The sequence below is a fragment of the Ceratotherium simum genome, chromosome 2, assembly GCF_057802395.1.
Source record: "Ceratotherium simum simum isolate JZ-2026a chromosome 2, ASM5780239v1, whole genome shotgun sequence".
Lineage (NCBI taxonomy): Eukaryota > Metazoa > Chordata > Mammalia > Perissodactyla > Rhinocerotidae > Ceratotherium > Ceratotherium simum.
In genome coordinates this window covers 57207734-57226747 of record NC_141901.1, presented here as the reverse complement: position 1 = coordinate 57226747, position 19014 = coordinate 57207734, and the positions used below count along the sequence as shown (strand labels likewise).

The 19014-nt window shown below is 50.3% G+C and overlaps 1 protein-coding gene across 1 annotated transcript in view; it reads left to right on the top strand.

Annotated features, from left to right (window-relative positions):
• Positions 1 to 17350, top strand: part of SLC6A17 (solute carrier family 6 member 17) — a 56619-nt gene extending 39269 nt beyond the window's left edge. The window contains exons 7-12 of the mRNA XM_004420700.2: positions 9964 to 10205; positions 10475 to 10667; positions 12531 to 12723; positions 13252 to 13411; positions 15077 to 15239; positions 15736 to 17350. Of these exons, the coding sequence (XP_004420757.2) occupies positions 9964 to 10205; positions 10475 to 10667; positions 12531 to 12723; positions 13252 to 13411; positions 15077 to 15239; positions 15736 to 16104 (1320 nt within the window). The 3' untranslated portion in view covers positions 16105 to 17350. The remainder of the gene's footprint in view (positions 1 to 9963; positions 10206 to 10474; positions 10668 to 12530; positions 12724 to 13251; positions 13412 to 15076; positions 15240 to 15735) is intronic.
• The last annotated feature ends 1664 nt before the right edge of the window (positions 17351 to 19014 follow it).

Genomic DNA, 19014 nt, shown 5'->3' with positions numbered 1-19014 from the left:
GTCCTTTCTGATGGGCTTTCTTCCCATGGCCTCGCGATCCAGCCCTCTCTTGATTTTCCTCCTGCCTCCACTGCTTCCTGTCTCCCTTCCTTGTAAGATCCTCTTCCCTGCGTTGAACTTGGAGGTCTTGACTGGCCCCAGGCTCTTGCTTCTTCTGTGTCCATAGCCACAGCTTCAGTTACTGCGGGTACACCTGCCACTCACAGATCACATCTCCGGCTCAGCTCTCTCCTCTAAACTCCAAACTCATTTGTCTAACTCCTTACTTGACATCTCCTCTTAGGTAGCTTAAAGACACAGTAAACTCAATATTTCTAGAACTAATGTCTTGATCTTCTCTGCTCTGACCTCATCAAGACCTGCCCTTCTTCCTCTGTTTCCATCTCCACCCACTCAGGTATTCAGGCCAGAAATGTGGCCATCACCTTGGCATCTCCCTCTCCACCATCTCCATCTCCAGTCCATCACTAAGGTCATCTTGGTTTTTCCTGCTAAAATCTCTCCATCTGCCCCACCCTGACCCTAGGCAAAGCCACCATTATCTCCCACCTGGACCCCAGAAGGCACTTCCTCGCAGGTCTGCTGCATCCACGGGTTTCTTTTAGAAATGCACATCGGATTGTTTCCCTCTTCCTTCACACCCCTTCCTCCATCGTGCCTCGGGGCCTCTGCACATACTCTTCCCTCTGCCTGCATGCTCTTCCCTCCCCTCTTAGCCTCATTTTCATCATCTCTTAGACAGCAGCTCAAGGATCCCTTCCTCTGGGAAGCCTTCCCTGGCTTCCTAACTCACTCAAACCTCCTGTTACAGGCTCTCCAAGCATTGGGTGCTTGGCCTTCACAGCCCTCGTCACATTTATTTGTGGGGTTATTTGACCATGTCGATCTCTCTGAGTGTCAACTCCGTGGGAACTGGGACCTTGCCTGCTGTTGCTCCCTATGGCTCCCATCACCTAGCCCCAGGACTGGCCCACAGTAGGTGCTGTAGGATCCCAAAAAGGGAACCCCAACTCCAGCCTCGGGAAGGCGTGGACCCACAGACACAGAAGGCCGAGCTTGATGCAAACGCAAGAGGTAAGAGGTTTATTAAGCGGAGCTCCGGGTCGACACGTATCTCTCGCAGGAGACAGAGGAGTCGACCCCGAACCTTAAAGGGCAAGCTCTTTTATAGGATTCGGAAGCATAAAGCGGGAAAAGGTTGGCACGGTCTTACATGATTGGCTAATTTAAAACATTTAAACAGTTACATTTTATGGCGCGAATTGCTATGGCGCGAAGCGATTATCAGGTTACACACACGCGTCCCCATCTGGACCCCCTCCACCCCGACCCTCCCAAACTTATCCCTCTGGAGCACTCTCTTGTTCTCAATTCTTCCCCGAACAGTTTAGGGTGGGTCTTTCATGAATAGAGTCAGTCAGGATCGATAAACGTTCCCTCCTTTACCAGGAATCTTTAGGGCGTGGAGGTGCCTGTCTCTAAGGTAGTAACTTTTTAATTTTTAATACAATTTTACTTCCTTCATTCCCCACTTCTTCTTTTGTCCCTAGTTCTAATCTTAGAACTTAGTTTTCGGTGTCTACTATCAGTGGCTCATTGCGTGGGAGAGCTTGGTAATGGCGTTGGAGCATCATAGCATGCACTGCATTGACCCTTTTTCTTATGAAAGCAGTAATTCTATTGAAAACACACGGTCCGAAAACTAAGAGTAGACAAAGAATCAGCAAGGGTCCTGCTAGGGAGGATAGTAAGGTCGTCATCCAGGGGGACTTAGTGAACCAGGATTCAAACCAGCTCTGTTGCGCCTCCCTGCCTTGCTGCCTCATGTCTAATCTTTTCTTTAATCTTTGCATTGAATCTCGGACTACCCCTGTGTGATCTGCATAGAAACAGCAGTCTTCTTTAAGGGCCGCACAAAGTCCTCCCTCTCTTAAAAACAGCAGATCTAATCCTCTTCTATTCTGGAGCACTACTTCAGACAGGGAGGTGAGGGACTCCTCTAATTTAGAGATGGACTGTTCTAAAGTCCTGAGGTCTTCATCTATAGCATTGCTCAAGGCAGTTAATCCCCTTTCTCCTGTGACTAAGGCCGTAGTGCCAGTCCTTACGCCCGCGGCAATTCTCAGTCCCAGGAGTACAGCCAGGGTGAGGGATACTGGTTCTCTTTTCTATAATCTGGATCTCTGGTCAAATTCATCCTCAAAACTATTGGCAGTATGATAATAAATTCTAGGCACCAACTGCACAAGCACGCAAAAATCTTGTGACGAATTGAATACGCCAGTTGAGATGCAGGGGGTCAGGCCTGTGGAGCAAGCCCACCACCTATTGGGCCCTGGTATCAAAAAATAACCAGGAGTGGTCGGAAGGCTGACTTCAGTCTTATTACATAGAGCCTGGTAGCCCGGGGGAATTTTTCCTAAGCATAGTCCTGAACCGGTCCCCGATACATCCGTTAGGGTTATCCGCCCTTCTTTGCCCCAAAGACAAGTCGTGTGGTCCGTGGTGTTATTATAGACCCCCATGGTGGCAATTTCTTTATAATAAGGGGGGGCTGACCGCTAGGCATAGCCAGCATGCTTCAGTCATTTCAGGGTTGGAGCCATTTAAGGCGTAGTAAGCTCCCCGTACTAAGTTAAACAGTCTGTGTCATCTTTGCCCAGTAGGTACTGCGGGAGGTCAAATGTCCTTCAGAGAAAACAATCAAGGTAAAGAGATATATTTCAGGGTGGCCAAATCTTGATCTCCCACAGTCCCGCCTTTGAAACTAAAAGAAGTTTCATAGTCCAGAAGCTGAGTTGGTAGATTGTTTCATCTCACTGAACACATTTCATAGTCCTGATGATAGATCAGTTCAATTGAGTTCCTTTTGGAAGGTGGTGATGCAGGTGGGCTCTCAAGGTTACGCCTATATTATGGTATCAAGTCTATCAGCTTCAGTTTGTAAGGCTTCAGGAAAAAGGGCAGGTTTAGTTCTCAGTGATTCCAAATGAAAACGATGGAAAAAATCAAAAACGTTAGTTTGGAGATCTGTAGCCAGATATTTCAGGAGACTGGAAGAAATCAGGATCCAGTCTAGTCAACAGATATAAAATAAAAACCTCAAAAGACAATTAACAAAATTAGGATCTAATATCTGCAAATGTATACTATAGTTTTTACTGAAATATAATTTTTTTCTCTAAAATCACCCCCATTTTTATTAAGATAGAGTTGGCCCAATTATTAACATAAGTACAGCAAGAATAGCAATTGATCACATAGGCTCTTTTAAATCTGCTTTGCTGGAACTTTTTATAAGGAATCTCACATTGAACTTTAAAGGCCTCTCGAGGCCAGGAAAGCCAAGCCAAGGATTTTGTCACCAGACTTTGCCTGCAATACCTATAAATTTGGGTGAATTCCTCTATTCTGAGGTTTCCCCAAAATATTTTAAGGTTCCTTGTACCTGCCAGATAAGTGACATTCTTTACTTATCCTGGTAAGTGCTGCTTGGAACATAAGGTACCAGGCCAATATTTCCACGTGGCTTTATTCCATAAAGTCCAATCTTCATTCCTCAAAAGCTGTATGGTTATATCGCAAATATGATGTTCCAGTCATAACCTTGGTAATATAACCAGTGTTTCCAATTGTGTCCTGTTACTAGGAGAACAGATTCTTATTGAACTTATGCAAATAACTATATTGCCATGAAAACAACAATACTCACTAAGAGTTTCCAAATTCGAGGGATCAGATAGAGAGAAAAAGATAAATATTTCAATTTTACTTACAAAAGTATTATTTACCAAATTGCTATAAGTCATAGCTAGCTCAGGAGAAAAGAGAAAAAGTTTTCCTTAAATCTGAAAAAACAAAACATTAAAAATTCAGCAATACTTCAAATGAAAAATCATAAAAATTATAATCAGTTCATTCAGTCCTGTGTAATCCATTCTTGATCCCAATCTTTTTGTTAGCAGCTTCATGAAGTTATCAGTCTCTCCAACAGATTTCTGTAATTTTTTATCAAGTTCAGTTTTATGATCAGAAAGTTTATCAGAAGCCTGTACTTCAGTGTAAATGTCAGAGTCCTTTCTATGAATTTTTCTGAAGTTGAAACATTTTGCAAAAGCATTAGAGCAAAGAAATAAGTCTGTAAAGAACAAGACCTCAAAATGGCAATTGACAGAGAAATTTGGTTAATTTTGTGACATACAACACTTTAAAATAATAATAACCAGAATTATGACTGATAATCAGGACAGATCAGCATTTCAGTAATGTTGTACAATTTTAAAACACCTATATCAATAACATTTACCCACATAATAGCACCTAAACAGACTTATCATCACTTGTCTGACAATCCTTTCCATGTAATTTAACATACTGAATCAGCCTAATAAGTTTAGTATCTTTCCCCTTATAGGAAGAGAGCAAATTTCTTTGAGAAGTTCCAGGGCCCTTTGAAAATTCTCAAAGAAAAAAGTAAAAAAAGACTTTAAGATATGAATTTTGGGGGAGCTTGTCAAAAATATAAACAGTCAAAGCAAACATAGCATTAACAGTCTAAAAAGCCTTAATAGAGACCTCAGTCTTTTGAACACAGGAAATTATTTTAACAAAACATAGATTTTTTTGTCTTTTAGGTAGACTTACTCAAAGGTAAAGAAAAATCTTTTGTAACCTCTTTATCAAGTTTAAGAAAATTATCCTTTTAAGAGAAATAAGACCAAATTATAATTTTGTACCAGCTTACTTTTGATATTAAAACTCATTTATTTAATTAAATTTATTTTAATCTTAGCCAACTTGACCATGTAAAAACTCTTTTTCCAGAATTCCTCTTTCATAAACTTATAACTTTCTTTTTACATTCAGAATTTGTCCCATGTCTTTCTTTTCCCTTCTAGTACTTGAGGACAAATTTATCTTTCTTAATCGACCAAACAAAACATTTCCATTCTTTGTTCTTTCTTTATACATCTTACTTTCCTTGTACACAGACATATTTTTCTTAATTTTTTAGTAGCTTCAATCACATATATTAATTAGAAATTTTAACCCTTATAGACTTTGGCTTCTAAGTAAAAACTAAGTAAGCAGTTATAAACTTTTTTACATTAGCATTTTGTGGATTGGAAAATTTATGAACACTTCATAACTTCTAGAAATATGTTACTTTATAGTACAATCTTTTAATAAAACACATGTTTACCAATAGACCTAAAACACCTTTTAGTTTTCCTGTAATGAAAAGCCAAAAGTAGACAAATGTACATTTAGCAATCAATTTAAGTTACCAGAAAGAGTTTGGAAGCTGTAACCACCATAACATATAATTATTGTGTAAAGTTTATCCAACGTTCATCTTTTTCACAACTATTTAGTTACTTATTCCCAATAATTATTTAGATTGCCTACAAGACTTCATAAGACTTCAGATAAAATTAGCCATCATTTAAATTACTATTTTTGTTAACCAGTTCTGTAATAGAAATAACATCAGTTTTTTCCTACAAAATTCCATGCAGTTTTCATCACTTCTTATACCTTTAAACATAGTTATCATTAAGATTTTTATCAATAGGTCTTGGTCTTATAATTTTGGACCAGGGGAGCATTCCCAGTCAGACATTTTAAAACATATTCAGGCAAGGTTGATGCAACCTCTCTATACAAAATCAGCTCAAACATTCCAACCTTTATAATCTCATCAACACTTACACTTTTACATGTTCTCAATTCAATTGTAACCTGAGTCAAGGTCTTAAGACTAGTCAAATTTTTTCCTTCCTTTTTCTAGCCTTAATTCTTAGGTACCAATTAAGCAATTATGTGAGAGCTCTCAAAACATTTTTTTCCCCAATTTAGAAGTTTTTCCAATTCAAAGGATCCGTCGTCTGGCCATTGACGAGTAGGATCTTTACTTGTATATTTATTCCAATAGTGACTTGAACCAATAAGCCTTTTTAAGGAAAGACCCGGAGGTAACTTTCCACGCTTAGAATAAATCTTTCCCATGGGCGCAAGAGGCGTCCCTGGTGAGGGCGCAGATGATGTAGCCCCCATGATCCACAGAATTCACTCCCAAAGATATTCAGACTCCCCTGAGAGCTTGGCCCAGCCGGACAGAGACAGTTCGGAACCCCAGTGTACTCGACTGGCCATCAAGGTGCACCCCGGTAAATGCACCTTCCGTATGGTGGAGACCAAGGAGAATATTCTCACTGGTCACAAAGCCAAGTTTTCTCAGGACACAGAACAAGACAGAAGGAAAAACCTCATCCGGTTTTTTTTTTTTTTTTTTTTTACGTGCACAATGACAGCTTTAACCATGCCACGCCTTAGGTCTCTTGGAGCCAGAATAATACCTAGCCGGGGAGGTGCCGCAGGGTTGGGGACTGTGTGCTTTTACAGAGTACCTCGTCGTTGCACGGACATTTTCTTGCAGTTGGCGGGGGACCTGTGTCATCTACCCCGTTCCGTGACCCAACTTATCCTGTCACGGGAGTCTTCTGAAAGTGGCGAGCGCCCTAATGGCTCTTAACTGCTCGACCCGCGCCCACTTAAATTTGCGGCCTTTTTGGCTTCCAAGATGCCCTCGGCAATGACCTTCACTTCATGTGCATAATAACCCACAGCAAAGTTTGTAGACGCCGGTCTGGTGAGACCCGCAAACTCACCAGTCTGTGGGGCCGGCCCGGACAACAGGCTAATAGGGCCTATGCCTGCGTCCTACCCTATGGTATTTCCTTTTTATGACAAAAGACACAGACAAAAGAGAAAAACAGAGACTACCTTTGGGAGGAAAAGGGATCAAGATCAAAAACCAAGAGTACTCTACCAAATTTAAACCAAGAGTCACTAAAAGCCCAAGAAACTAGTTTCCCAAATATTTTCTCCTGCCAATCTAAATTTAGAAAGAGAAAAAATTCTCACCATTTCCTTCCGCCGGACTCCGCAGATAGAGATTCTGGGAGGCTGACGTGGTAAGAAATCTTACCTTTTTGCCGGCTTTTGTCAGGCGTTCCCGTATCTCACCATCTGCAGTAGTCCAGGGAGAAGGCAGGTCTTCCAGCTGTAGGATCCCATCCCGTCAAATGAGGTCCACGTGACGAACAAAAACAGAACAACGAACACCAAAGACACACCAAAACATCGTGTCCTCCCTGGGAAAAAGAGTGCCGTTTCTTTTTCCACCTGAAGGGGGGTGGTCAGGCTTTCCTGACTCCCCTTGTCCCTTGGGGCATCCCCCAGGGTTGCAGCCTGCAGTTCCCAGCACGTCTGCCACTGCAGCTGCTCGGCCCTCACGGCCCGAAGCAGCGGCTGTCCAGATACGGAAACCAAAACAATGCTTCGCGGCGCCGCACACACTCACACACTCAGTCACTCAGGCTTACCTCCAAGGGGTCTTCGGAGTCTGGGGTGACCGTGCAGGTCCCGGACGAGCCCCCAAATGTAGGATCCCAAAAAGGGAACCCCAACTCCAGCCTCGGGAAGGCGCGGACCCACAGACACAGAAGACCAAGCTTGATGCAAACGCAAGAGGTAAGAGGTTTATTAAGCGGAGCTCCGGGTTGACACGTATCTCTCGCAGGAGACAGAGGAGTCGACCCCGAACCTTAAAGGGCAAGCTCTTTTATAGGATTCGGAAGCATAAAGCGGGAAAAGGTTGGCGCGGTCTTACATGATTGGCTAATTTAAAACATTTAAACAGTTACATTTTATGGCGCGAATTGCTATGGCGCGAAGCGATTATCAGGTTACACACACGCGTCCCCATCTGGACCCCCTCCACCCCGACCCTCCCAAACTTATCCCTCTGGAGCACTCTCTTGTTCTCAATTCTTCCCCGAACAGTTTAGGGTGGGTCTTTCATGAATAGAGTCAGTCAGGATCGATAAACGTTCCCTCCTATACCAGGAATCCTTAGGGCGTGGAGGTGCCTGTCTCTAAGGTAGTAACTTTTTAATTTTTAATACAATTTTACTTCCTTCAGTGCTTGGGGTTTGATGGATGAGTGGCTGCATGTCATATCCACAGGAAGGCCACATCGCGTTACAGCTGTTGAGTTCACATAGCGGGAGGAGGTGGGAGGATGTCACCTTCTCATGGATGCCAAGGGGCTCTTAGATCCTTAAGGTCTGAGTTCTGGGCTTTCTTGGGGGACCAAAGAAGGCTGTATTATTTTGTGTGGGGTGGGGGACCTTGCTCTCCCCCGGAGTGAACACACTCGTCAGCAGGCGGTCCTCCTGGGCCTCCATTTCTGTACAGGCCCTGAAGTCCGATGGCTGTGCCACCATCTCCCCCTCCTCCTCCTCAGCATGGGGGTGCCCCCCCCGCCCCACTGCTCTGCCAGCCTCCAAGCTTGCCGACACCTTCTCAGCTGGTGGAGTGACTCCGGTGCTCAGATATGCCTAGGACGCTGCTGAGACAGCGGGCAGGTGTGCCCTCTGTCCTGGATGTTAGAGTTCTAACAGTAGAGCTGGATGGACCCTCAAGTCCACCTCCTTGTCATGTGAGGAATAGACTTACCCACAGGCATGCAGCAGTGGGTAGCCAGGCCAGGACCATGCCGGGCTTGTGTCCACAGGAGTAGCTAACTTTCTAACTTGCTCCTGGCCTCCCTCATCCGTCTGGAGTGAGGTCACGTGGGTCCAACTCAGCAGCAAAGGTCCAAGGGGAAGGTGTCTGCGGAGCATAGCCGACAGGCCAGCCGAGTCAGGAGATGGTGCGAGGAGGGCGCCATGGCCTCGCGTCAGACGGTCTGTATTGTAGTAACTCCTCTGCTCCGTTACTTTGAGCAGGTAATTTCACCTTTGGGTCTCAGTTGACTCTTTCAAAATGTGCATAATAATCCCTGCCCCCACCAAAAAAGGCCTGTCCTGACCAGGTCAGAGGCATTTTGTCGGGATCAAATGCTACTGTGTGCCAGGCATTGCCTGTTGCTGTACATTTGATCCTCACAGTCACTCTGGGAGGGAGACTCTATTATTATTCCCATTTTTCAGATGAGAAAACCGAGGCTCATAAAACAGGCACTATCACAGCCTCAGCATTCTCAGCTAATTAAAGATGGGAGTCAGATTTAGATGTGAGTCTGTTTGACTCTAGAGCCCTGGGCTGGGTCCCAGCTGTGGCCCCTGCCGTGAGAAACAAACGGTAAAAGGAAAATGGAGTGAAAGCGCCTCGGACATTGCCCCATGCCATCTAGTTGCTGTTGGGGTTCAGGCTCCATCAGGTCTGAGGGCAGATGGATGGTTGGGCAGGGGCTTCCCCTTTCCAGGAAGTGTCTGGGTTCTGATCTTCAAGTTGGGTGAGTGGGTGGGTGGGGTTCTTCTGTGACCTGGAGCATGTAGATGTGTAGGAATGAACGCTGGGCCTTTTTTTCTGGGAAAAGGGAGATTGGGTGGGCAGGAAGGAAAAGTTGGTGTCTTTTTTCATGGTTTGAGTTGGAGGGAGTATCAGGAAGACATGCATGTTCTCAGTTTTCTTGTACTGTTGTACAGGCTGTACACTGCACGGCTCTAGGAAGCACCATTCACACTATAGTCTAAGTGAATGGCACTCCCTAGAGTGCCATTACACATGTAATGGCATGTGTACACTACGCATCATGCCCGATGGCCCTGGAGATGTTCCTAGTATGATAGCTCATGGTAAGCAATGATAGCAGTTAAAATTGAGAAGTTACTATGTAAGCACGTAGCATTTATTTTATCTCACCTAAGCCTCACAACAATCCTCTGAAGTTGATGCTCTTGTTACCTGTGTTTTACACATGGGAAAGCTGAGGCTCAGAGGGGTTAGGGGAAGTGCCCAAGGTCACACAGCCCCAGCTCTTCCCCACTCTGCCATGCTGCCTCTGAACTCCGTTGAGGTTGAAGAAAGGGGCTGTGGCAGGAACTTCATTACACACGAATAAAACCATCATCTGTGTGTCTCTTTTCTTCCCCCTGCGTGGCCCCCCCACAGCTGGACAAGATGCTGGACCCCCAGGTGTGGCGGGAGGCAGCCACGCAGGTCTTCTTCGCCCTGGGGCTGGGCTTCGGGGGCGTCATCGCCTTCTCCAGCTATAACAAGCAAGACAACAACTGCCACTTCGACGCCGCGCTGGTGTCCTTCATCAACTTCTTCACCTCGGTGCTGGCCACCCTCGTGGTGTTTGCTGTGCTGGGCTTCAAGGCCAACATCATGAATGAGAAGTGTGTGGTCGAGTAGGTGGCGCCTCTCCTCCCGTCCTTATTTCTCCCCGTCCACCTTACCCAGGAGGGGCCGGCGGGCCCTGGATGGAGAGTCCCCGTCCCCCCGGGCTGAGGGATGGCGATTAGAGGAGCTCTCTCTGTCCCCAGCCCTGGGCTACAGGGACAGGTTCAAAGATGTCTCTGTCGATGGTCCAGGGGTCCTGCCTGGGTGTCTGGGAGGTGCCCCCGGGGTCGTGCCCACCCCTGCCTCTTGACCTGGCCCTCTCCCCTTTGTGCTGCAGGAATGCCGAGAAAATCCTGGGGTACCTCAACTCCAACGTCCTGAGCCGGGCCCTCATCCCTCCCCACGTCAACTTCTCCCACCTGACCACCAAGGACTACTCGGAGATGTACAAGGTCATCAGGACCGTGAAGGAGGACCATTTCTCAGCCCTGGGCCTCGATCCCTGCCTTCTGGAGGATGAGCTGGACAAGGTGAGGGACAGGCTGCCCTTCCAAGGACGGGCAGGGAGGCAGATGTGGAAGTGCAGCACCCAGAGACAGGCCGTGGGTGCTGGAGCTTGGGTGTGGGCCTCAGAAAGCTGCCAGGGACTCATTCATTTACTTGAGCACCTACTGTGTGTCCAGAGAGGGAGAGAAGAAAGGAATCAGCCAAAACCACTGCCCTGAGGTGGGTTGGGTGTTGACGGGGAGACAGGCAAGACACACATGACGGATATCACAGGAAGTGTGCCGGGTAACTTTCACATTCACTGAATGGGTCGTACGGAATGCACTTGCAACAGTGCCTTGTACACAGCATGCAGAAAATAAGTGTTTATGTTAGCGTCTGCCCTTTGTGTCTGTCCCCTTCGACCCTCATGACAGCACTATGAGTGTTAATATTGTCCCCTATTTTATAGGTGAGTAGCCTGTAATGTGGGAGCTTGCTCAAAGTCTCACAGCTAGCAAGTAGGGGAGCCGGGGTTCAAATTCCCATGCTCTGAGTCACCCCTTGATGCTTCTGCCCCCTCCCCTGGCTGTCCCCACTCCAACTCCCACTGCCTGAGTGACTCTTAGCCCCTGGGGTGGGGTAGGGCAGGGGCATGCCATCCCCTCATTAATGGCCAGGCCCAAGTTTGGACACCTTGCTTCTATTCTCATTTGCACAGTGGGAAACTTTCAAAGTGACTGTTCTGTTAGAAGGGGTACCAGGAGAAAGACACACGCATAGGGTCCTGGGACCCAACTGGTGCCAAGGCTGACATGGGGCAGAGCCAGCTCCCATCAGCCTGGGCCAACCGTGTGCCCTTCCTCATGGGGCCAGGGAAGGTGATGTTTCCTTGACTTAAATCAGTCCTTAAGTGACTTATTTCCTTATGCACTGGTGTCTGAGCTCCATGTTCAAAGTCAGCTCCATTCCACTGGCACCATCCTAGCTGAGGGAGCTGTGTCCTGCTGCCCTGACTCTTCCCACGTGATCAACCGCAAAAGGGCCCAGTCTGGGGACGCCCACCCTGCTTTCTTCCCCAGGTGACTGGCAGCATGAAGGACCTCCCCCTTCCATGGGACCCTGCCCTGTTCGCACAGTGTGGCCTGGTTGTCTGAATAAAACTCTGAGTTGTAGCAGTTTTTTAATACAATACAAGCTCGATAACACCCGATGACAAGGATTACACACACAATGGGGGGCAGTGTTCCCTCACAATCACTGGACGTTTCAGGACAGCATAGAAGTGATGGCAGTGGGCAGTGTGGGGTCAGTTGCCCCCTGAGCAGGGACCCAGTTAAAGCAGTGGTCCTCAACCTTGGCTGCCCGTCAAAGTCACCCAGGGCTTTATGAAACCCTGATACTCAGCTTTACTTCCAGACCTATCCAATCGTTGTCCCCGGGGTGAGACCCAGGCGTTGTTGGTCTTAACGGCTCTGATATGATTCCACTGGACAGCCAAGGCTAAGACCACTACGTTAAAGTCTGGACTTCAGAGCTGAGAGTGGCCACAATTGTGGCTGAAGCAATCAGGGAAGACTTCTTAGAGGAGGAGGGTCTTGAGCTGGGCGTGTTTCTAAATGTGAGCATCTTCATCTGAATCACCTGGAGTCCTTGTATGGCTTGTAGCTTCCAGGTCTCACAGGTGAACTCTTGAATTGGTGTCTTACTCCCTGGGGGGGATTCTGGTGCCCTCTTGAGTTTGAAACCCTCTGGCCAAAAACAAGAGGATTTAGGTGGGGGCAGGAATCCCTGTGAAAGAGGGAATAGTTATTCCTAAGGCTCCAAGGGCAGAGGTAAGGAAGCAAGGGGCACTCAGGGGTGGGCGTGGGCCCTCACTGAACCCTCGCACCGCCCCGCACCCACAGTCTGTGCAGGGCACGGGCCTGGCCTTCATCGCCTTCACCGAGGCCATGACGCACTTCCCTGCCTCCCCATTCTGGTCCGTCATGTTCTTCCTGATGCTCATCAACCTGGGCCTGGGCAGTATGATCGGGACCATGGCGGGCATCACCACGCCCATCATCGACACCTTCAAGGTGCCCAAGGAGATGTTCACAGGTAACTCCTCCTGGCAGCCCCCACTGACCTTGTGACAACAATCAGGTTGTGGCTCTGACTTTAGAAAGACCCCATACCCAGGAGGTCCCCCACCCCCTCCACCACTGGGACACAGCTGGAGCCTGGCCGTGCCACCCAGAGAAGGGCGCTGATAAGCCAAGAGAAAGCTGTTTGGGAATCTGTGCCCAACCCGAGCTGGGAGACAGGCCTCTTTCTTGGTTCATTTTCTCCTCCCCCGAGGGCCTCCTGAGTTGTCTTGGGCAGGGTGGCCTCCCTCCACGCTGGCCTTGCACCCTGCTCCATCTCCGTCACCCCGAGCCCTGGGATGCTCCCCGCCTAGTAGAGTGAGAGCTCAGAACTCCAGCATCAGGACCCCCTCCTCCCGGGCTGGGCTGGGCCTGCTGAGGGTGGGCTGCAGGTGTGCTGTGGGGAGGGGTGGGATGGTAGGGGCCTGGGTGCCCCCCAAGACCCCTGGGCCCTGCCTGCCCTGCACCTTTGCCCCCACACCCGCCTCCCGGCTCTCTGTAGTGGGCTGCTGTGTCTTTGCATTCTTCGTGGGGCTCTTGTTCGTCCAGCGCTCCGGAAACTACTTCGTCACTATGTTTGATGACTACTCGGCCACCCTGCCGCTCACCGTCATTGTCATCCTTGAGAACGTCGCTGTGGCCTGGATCTATGGAACCAAGAAGTAAGGGGGATGTGGGGAGGGGTGGGAACAGGAGGAGAGGTCTGTCCCATCCTGACTCCCCGGAAAGGGCTGTGTTCCCAGGGCTGCTTGTGAGCAGGACGGGAGATCAGAGTCAGAATGTCAGAGCTAAAAGTGCCCTTACAGATCATTAGGGAAACTGAGACTCAGAGAGAGACGTGACCGCCCAAGGCCACTTGGCTGGTGAGGGGCAGAGCCAGGCTGAGGATGCAGGTCTTCTGGGTTCAGGCCCTGGCATCACACTAAATTGCCTTAAATTACCATAGCTCTTTTCCTGGGTACCGACTCTTCAGAATTCTGCTAAGCCTGTTAAGCACTTAGTGGGTGTACAAGAGGCCCCTGCCCTCAAAGAGCCTAGAGACTCCAGCGCCTGAGTCACAGTTTTAGGGTGATGTACATGGGGGTGTGAGATGAGGTGTGGTTTTGGCCTTAAGTTTGGCATTGGGTGCATAAGAGAATTCAGCAGTAAGAAAGATCTGGGTCTCGTGGCCTGAGCCCAGGGCAAACCCACACTCACCGTCAGCCCCTGGCCTCGGGCATCATTGAAGAACAAATCTGTGTCCCCAGGAAGCCCTGGGTCGAGGTCCCTCCCACTCTCAGTGTTGGCTGTGGCTGTACCATCCTTGTCCTCAGCGAGGCCCTGGACTCTACTGACCCACAGCAGCGGGGCCCCTCCTCCCATGTCTGGACTTGGTCTTAGAATCAGGCTCTCTCAGGGGCCTGCTACAGCCATCTCCTTGCTGGGAGACGGCAGGAGGTGGTGAGGAGGGAGCAAGCTTGTGAGCCAGGGCTAGAAGAGGCTGCTAGAAGGGGCTCTGACTCTTCTGCAGTCTGGTGAGGCCCCTGTATCTCGCCAGGTATATATAGGATTATATAGGAAACTAATTGTATTGAAAATTAGCAAATTACTGTTTAAAATCTGATAAATGTGCTTTGTTTTTGCTGCATTAAGTTACAAGATCTAGCTGTGGGTCTAATAACAATGATAATTTCAAAGGAGTGATGAACACAAATGATGTAGGTATCAATTGTAATGTGATAGGAAAATATCTGATTTAATTAATCAATTGGTGACAGAGTCACAGGTACTGTTAGTATTACTGTGGTTGCTTGCATTTATAATGGAAAGAAATGCAAGATTTCAGTTAGGTGTTATTGGGGTAAAGATGACTTTTTTAAATGCCATTTGTGTACATGGCCTGCCAGCCTCCCAGAATTCCACCCACAGATGGGTGGTGAGAAAGCCCAGAGTCAGGGCCGACTTCTGCCTATGGACACTAGGGAAATGCACTTCTACCTCTTTTCCAGCAGGGGGAGTCGAGAGCTAGGCCGGTGAGAGTGGGGCTGGGCCCCAGAGAACACAGAAGCCCATTGGGCTTGCCAGCCTGCCCAGGGTGTGTCCCGTGGGCTGTATCACATCCCTGGGTGGGGCGTCATGTAGTGGGAGGAGGCTAGAGGAGGACAGCAGAGACTTCCCAGAGGCTAGCCAAGCCACAGAATAATACACCAGGAGCATTGAATGTGAAGAATAGAAGAGCCCAGGAGGGAAGGACTGGTCTGGGAAGGCTTCCTGGAGGAGATGGCTATGGGGGAAGGGGCAGGCACAGAGGGCCTGCCAACTGCTGGGCCCTCTGCTGCCCCTGGCAGGTTCATGCAGGAGCTGACAGAGATGCTGGGCTTCCGGCCCTACCGCTTCTATTTCTACATGTGGAAGTTCGTGTCTCCATTGTGCATGGCTGTGCTCACCACGGCCAGCATCATCCAGCTGGGGGTCACACCCCCGGGCTACAGCGCCTGGATCAAGGAGGAGGTGAGGAGTGGGGGCCCTGAAACCCCAGGGACAGTGGCATCTTCCAGGCCTTTAATGCAGCAGGCATAGAGATAAACCCTTATAAGGCAACTGTTGTGTGCCAGGTCCTGCCAGCGGCTTTGCACACCTGATCTGTAACCTTCACAACAGCCCAAAGAGAGAGATGGCATCATCCCCGCAGCACAAATGGGGAAACTGAGGGTCAGAAAGGTTAACGCACTTGTTCAGTCTTTCTGACCATGTTCTCTCTCCATGTCTGTGGAGGGACTCACCCATCCTTTTACAGATGTAGAAACTGAGACCCAGGGAGGCTCAGACCTAACCAAGGTGACCTGCTGACTCAAGTAGCACCCCCTGCTGACCCCGTCTCTGCCGGTGCCAGGCCAGGATGGTGGGTGGGGGTGGGGAGAGGGCAGGAAGAGGCAGTCCTGCAGGTCCTGGGAGGGTGAGGCTGTCGCCGTGTGGGGCGGCAGCCCTCACCGCTGTCCCCTCCTAGGCTGCCGAGCGCTACCTGTATTTCCCTAACTGGGCCATGGCACTCCTGATCGCCCTCATTGTGGTGGCCACCCTGCCCATCCCTGTGGTGTTCGTCCTGCGGCACTTCCACCTGCTCTCTGACGGCTCCAACACCCTCTCCGTGTCCTATAAGAAGGGCCGCATGATGAAGGACATCTCCAACCTGGAGGAGAATGACGAGACCCGCTTCATCCTCAGCAAGGTGCCCAGCGAGGCGCCCTCCCCCATGCCCACCCACCGCTCCTACCTGGGGCCCGGGAGCACGTCGCCCCTGGAGAGCAGCGGCAACCCCAATGGACGCTATGGGAGCGGCTACCTCCTGGCCGGCACCCCTGAGTCGGAGCTGTGACCACTGCCCGCACCCTGCCTGCCTCTGCCCCCACACCCAACCAGCCCACTTGTCCCGGCCTGGCCCCTCCCCCAGGCCAGGCCCTCTGCCCCAGGAGAGGGGCTCTGCCCTGCCTCATCCTCCACCTCAGCCCAGTCAACTTCTGCTCCCCAAACCTGTGTGGGGGTGCGGAGAAGCTCTGTCCCCCAGTCCAGGCCCCCAACTCATCTAACCCTCTGAGATCCTCTCACCAAATTGTGACTGAATAATTGAAATTCTGATTCTCCTGAATCAGAAATCAGAATCAGAAATCCTCATTCTCAGCACAGGGGAGACTCCAAGTGGCCATTTAGGGGTCACTCCACCCTCTCTCTCCCTGTAACCTGCTACCTGCAATTCTTAGGTCTTGGGGTCCCCCTGTGCTGCCAGGTGCTGGTGGTGAGAGGCACTAGGGTGAGGGTGCGGTGGGGTGCCTGATTTAAGGCTGGGATGGGATATGTGCCAGGGCTCAGGGCTCACCTTGGGCTGGGGTTCTGTTTTGTGAGGCAGATGGAGCCCTCTGTCTTGAGCCCGAGCCTTGGCAGTGGGGGTCAAGGGCCTCCTCTGCCCCCAGCTCCAGGTGGAATCTTCGATGTCCTTGGCCCTGCCTGGGGTGGATGGGGTGTGCTTCCGCATCCTGCCTGGGAGGACGATGAGGGCTTAGCTGTCTCCCTGCCCTCTCCTCACAGTCCTGGAGCCCAGAGTGGTGGCTCTACCTCTTCCCTTGAGAGAGAAGAGGACAGAGCACAGAGAAGCTTCCAGAGCACACTTGATGCCTCATAGCACAATTTAGATGGTTTGGAGCACAATTGTGAAGTACACTCCCTCTCCTCTCACTGCGGGCCCCACTTTCTTGCTAGCGGCAGCTTCTCCCCTAGAATGGGGTCCCTGGAGTTCACAGGCTCACACCTAGGAGGCCTCATACCTGGGGAAAAACAGAAAATTTCACTGCCCCTTTGGGCTGCCACTCACTCTCCGGACACCTTGAAACCTTTCCCAAGCTGCCCGGCCCATGGTGAGGAGAGCCACAGGCAGTGCTGTGGACACTGGAGGCTGCCAAGGGGAAGGGCCGAGCCTCTGTCCTGGGGCCCAACCCCCACAGCATCTCCACCCACCCTTACCTTTGGGCCTCCCCCAGAAGAGGGCTGCCCTCGGGGTGCAGGCTGGGAGAATTAGAACCTGACCTGAGAATAAATGTCTGTGGAGAGATGGATGGAGCCATGGAAGGATGGATGGTTGGGTGGATGGATGGATGGATGGATGGTTGGGTGGATGGATGGATGGATGGAAGGAAGGAAGGAAGGCTGGGACAGCAAACCTCCATCTTTGTGAGCTGTGGTGAGCAGGGCAGGAGCAGACCGCAATGCTAGGCCTGGGACCTTTGCGGAGTGTCCTGACTCACTCAGCACTGGGAGGGACAGACTAGGCCCGGGGTTCCCTCCTTCACGCCTTAGTCCCTTGGTCCCTCCCCCACCCCTTCTCCCATTTCCAACCCTCTCAGCCCCATCTGTCCTTGCCGAGTGTGTGAGGGGAGAGGGAGACCCACCCACAACAGCCCGCCTTAGGCCCCTCACCTAACAACATCTCTCACCTGGCCCCATGCCTAATCCCAAGCAGAATTAGCAACAGGAAAAGCAAGGACCTGGGAGAGACGCTCTATGTATACTCTTCTATAGATTCTATTTCTATTGTATATTCAATCTGTACATGTGGGTGTAAATGCTGTTAAATGACAAACCCAATATTATACTGTGGCTGGTGGACTATTTTCATCCTCAGTGCTGTACAGATCTATTTTCATTGTATATTTGATATATTTTTAATTTTGTAGCGTGTGGCTGGGCCGGGCCCCAGCCTGCCAGCCTGTGATGGGGGCTGAGCTTGGGCCGTCTGCTTGATCCTTGTGGGCTCGCTTGTGCTTGTAGCCTTTGCTGTCGGCCAGGCCCTGTCCTGGCTGTGTCTCTGCTGTTAGATGTAGGGCCCAGAGCTTGGTGTGTGTGTGCGCGTGCATGTGTATGTGTGTATGCTGTGTGCACATACGTGGGTGTGGGTGTGTGTAGGTGCTGATTTGTGATTCCCAGTGTTCACTCCGTTCCTGAAGACCACACTGCCCTACCCCCGCCACCGCCGCCTCTCTGTGCATCAGGTGAGGCCTCAGGACAGGGTCCGGAGGGAAGTCCCCTGCTGTGGGAAAGGCATGTGTTTCTTGCTGGTGACTCATTGCCTTCACACCACTGGGTTTGCCAGAAACAGAGAAGGAGGGGCCTTGGGGGGAAGAAGCCCCCAAATTTATTTTCCAGCCAACTCTTGCTGTTCCCACTGGAGTCAGAAGCTCTTCATCGGGAGGAACAGTCCTGGGTTTCTTAAGATGGCGAGACCACCAAGAGGGCATCTCACAGCGCCTCTGTCCCGTGTTTGTTCTTGAGGCAGTCCCGACTGTTCAGAAAGGAACAGCTGCCCCTCCCCTGGGCTTCTGACACACCTCTGCTCACTCCTCAGGGGAGCTGGGGGCAGGGGGTGGGCGGGGGGGGCCAGTGGGGTCAAAAGCAGATGGGGCATCTGACAGGTAAGATCCAGCCCCAGATTGCCTGAGGAGCAGGAGGTGGCCGGGGAGGGGCAGGCCACCACGTCCCTGCCCAGGGTCCCCACCCCACTGGCTTTGGTGCTGTCCATGCAGCGCCCACAGGAGACAGAGCGGACTCTAGGGCAGGGCACAGCCTGCCTGAAAGAGGTCCTTGCCCTCCAGCCCCGATCACCAGCTTCTTGCTCAGGGAGCCCTCTGCACGGAGGCAACGTGAAGCCCGAGGCCCAGATGGGGGTGGACAGGTGGGGCATAAAAGTTGATGCCAGAGAGGTTGGCTTTTGCCCTCCAGCAATAACTCTGCCAGACAC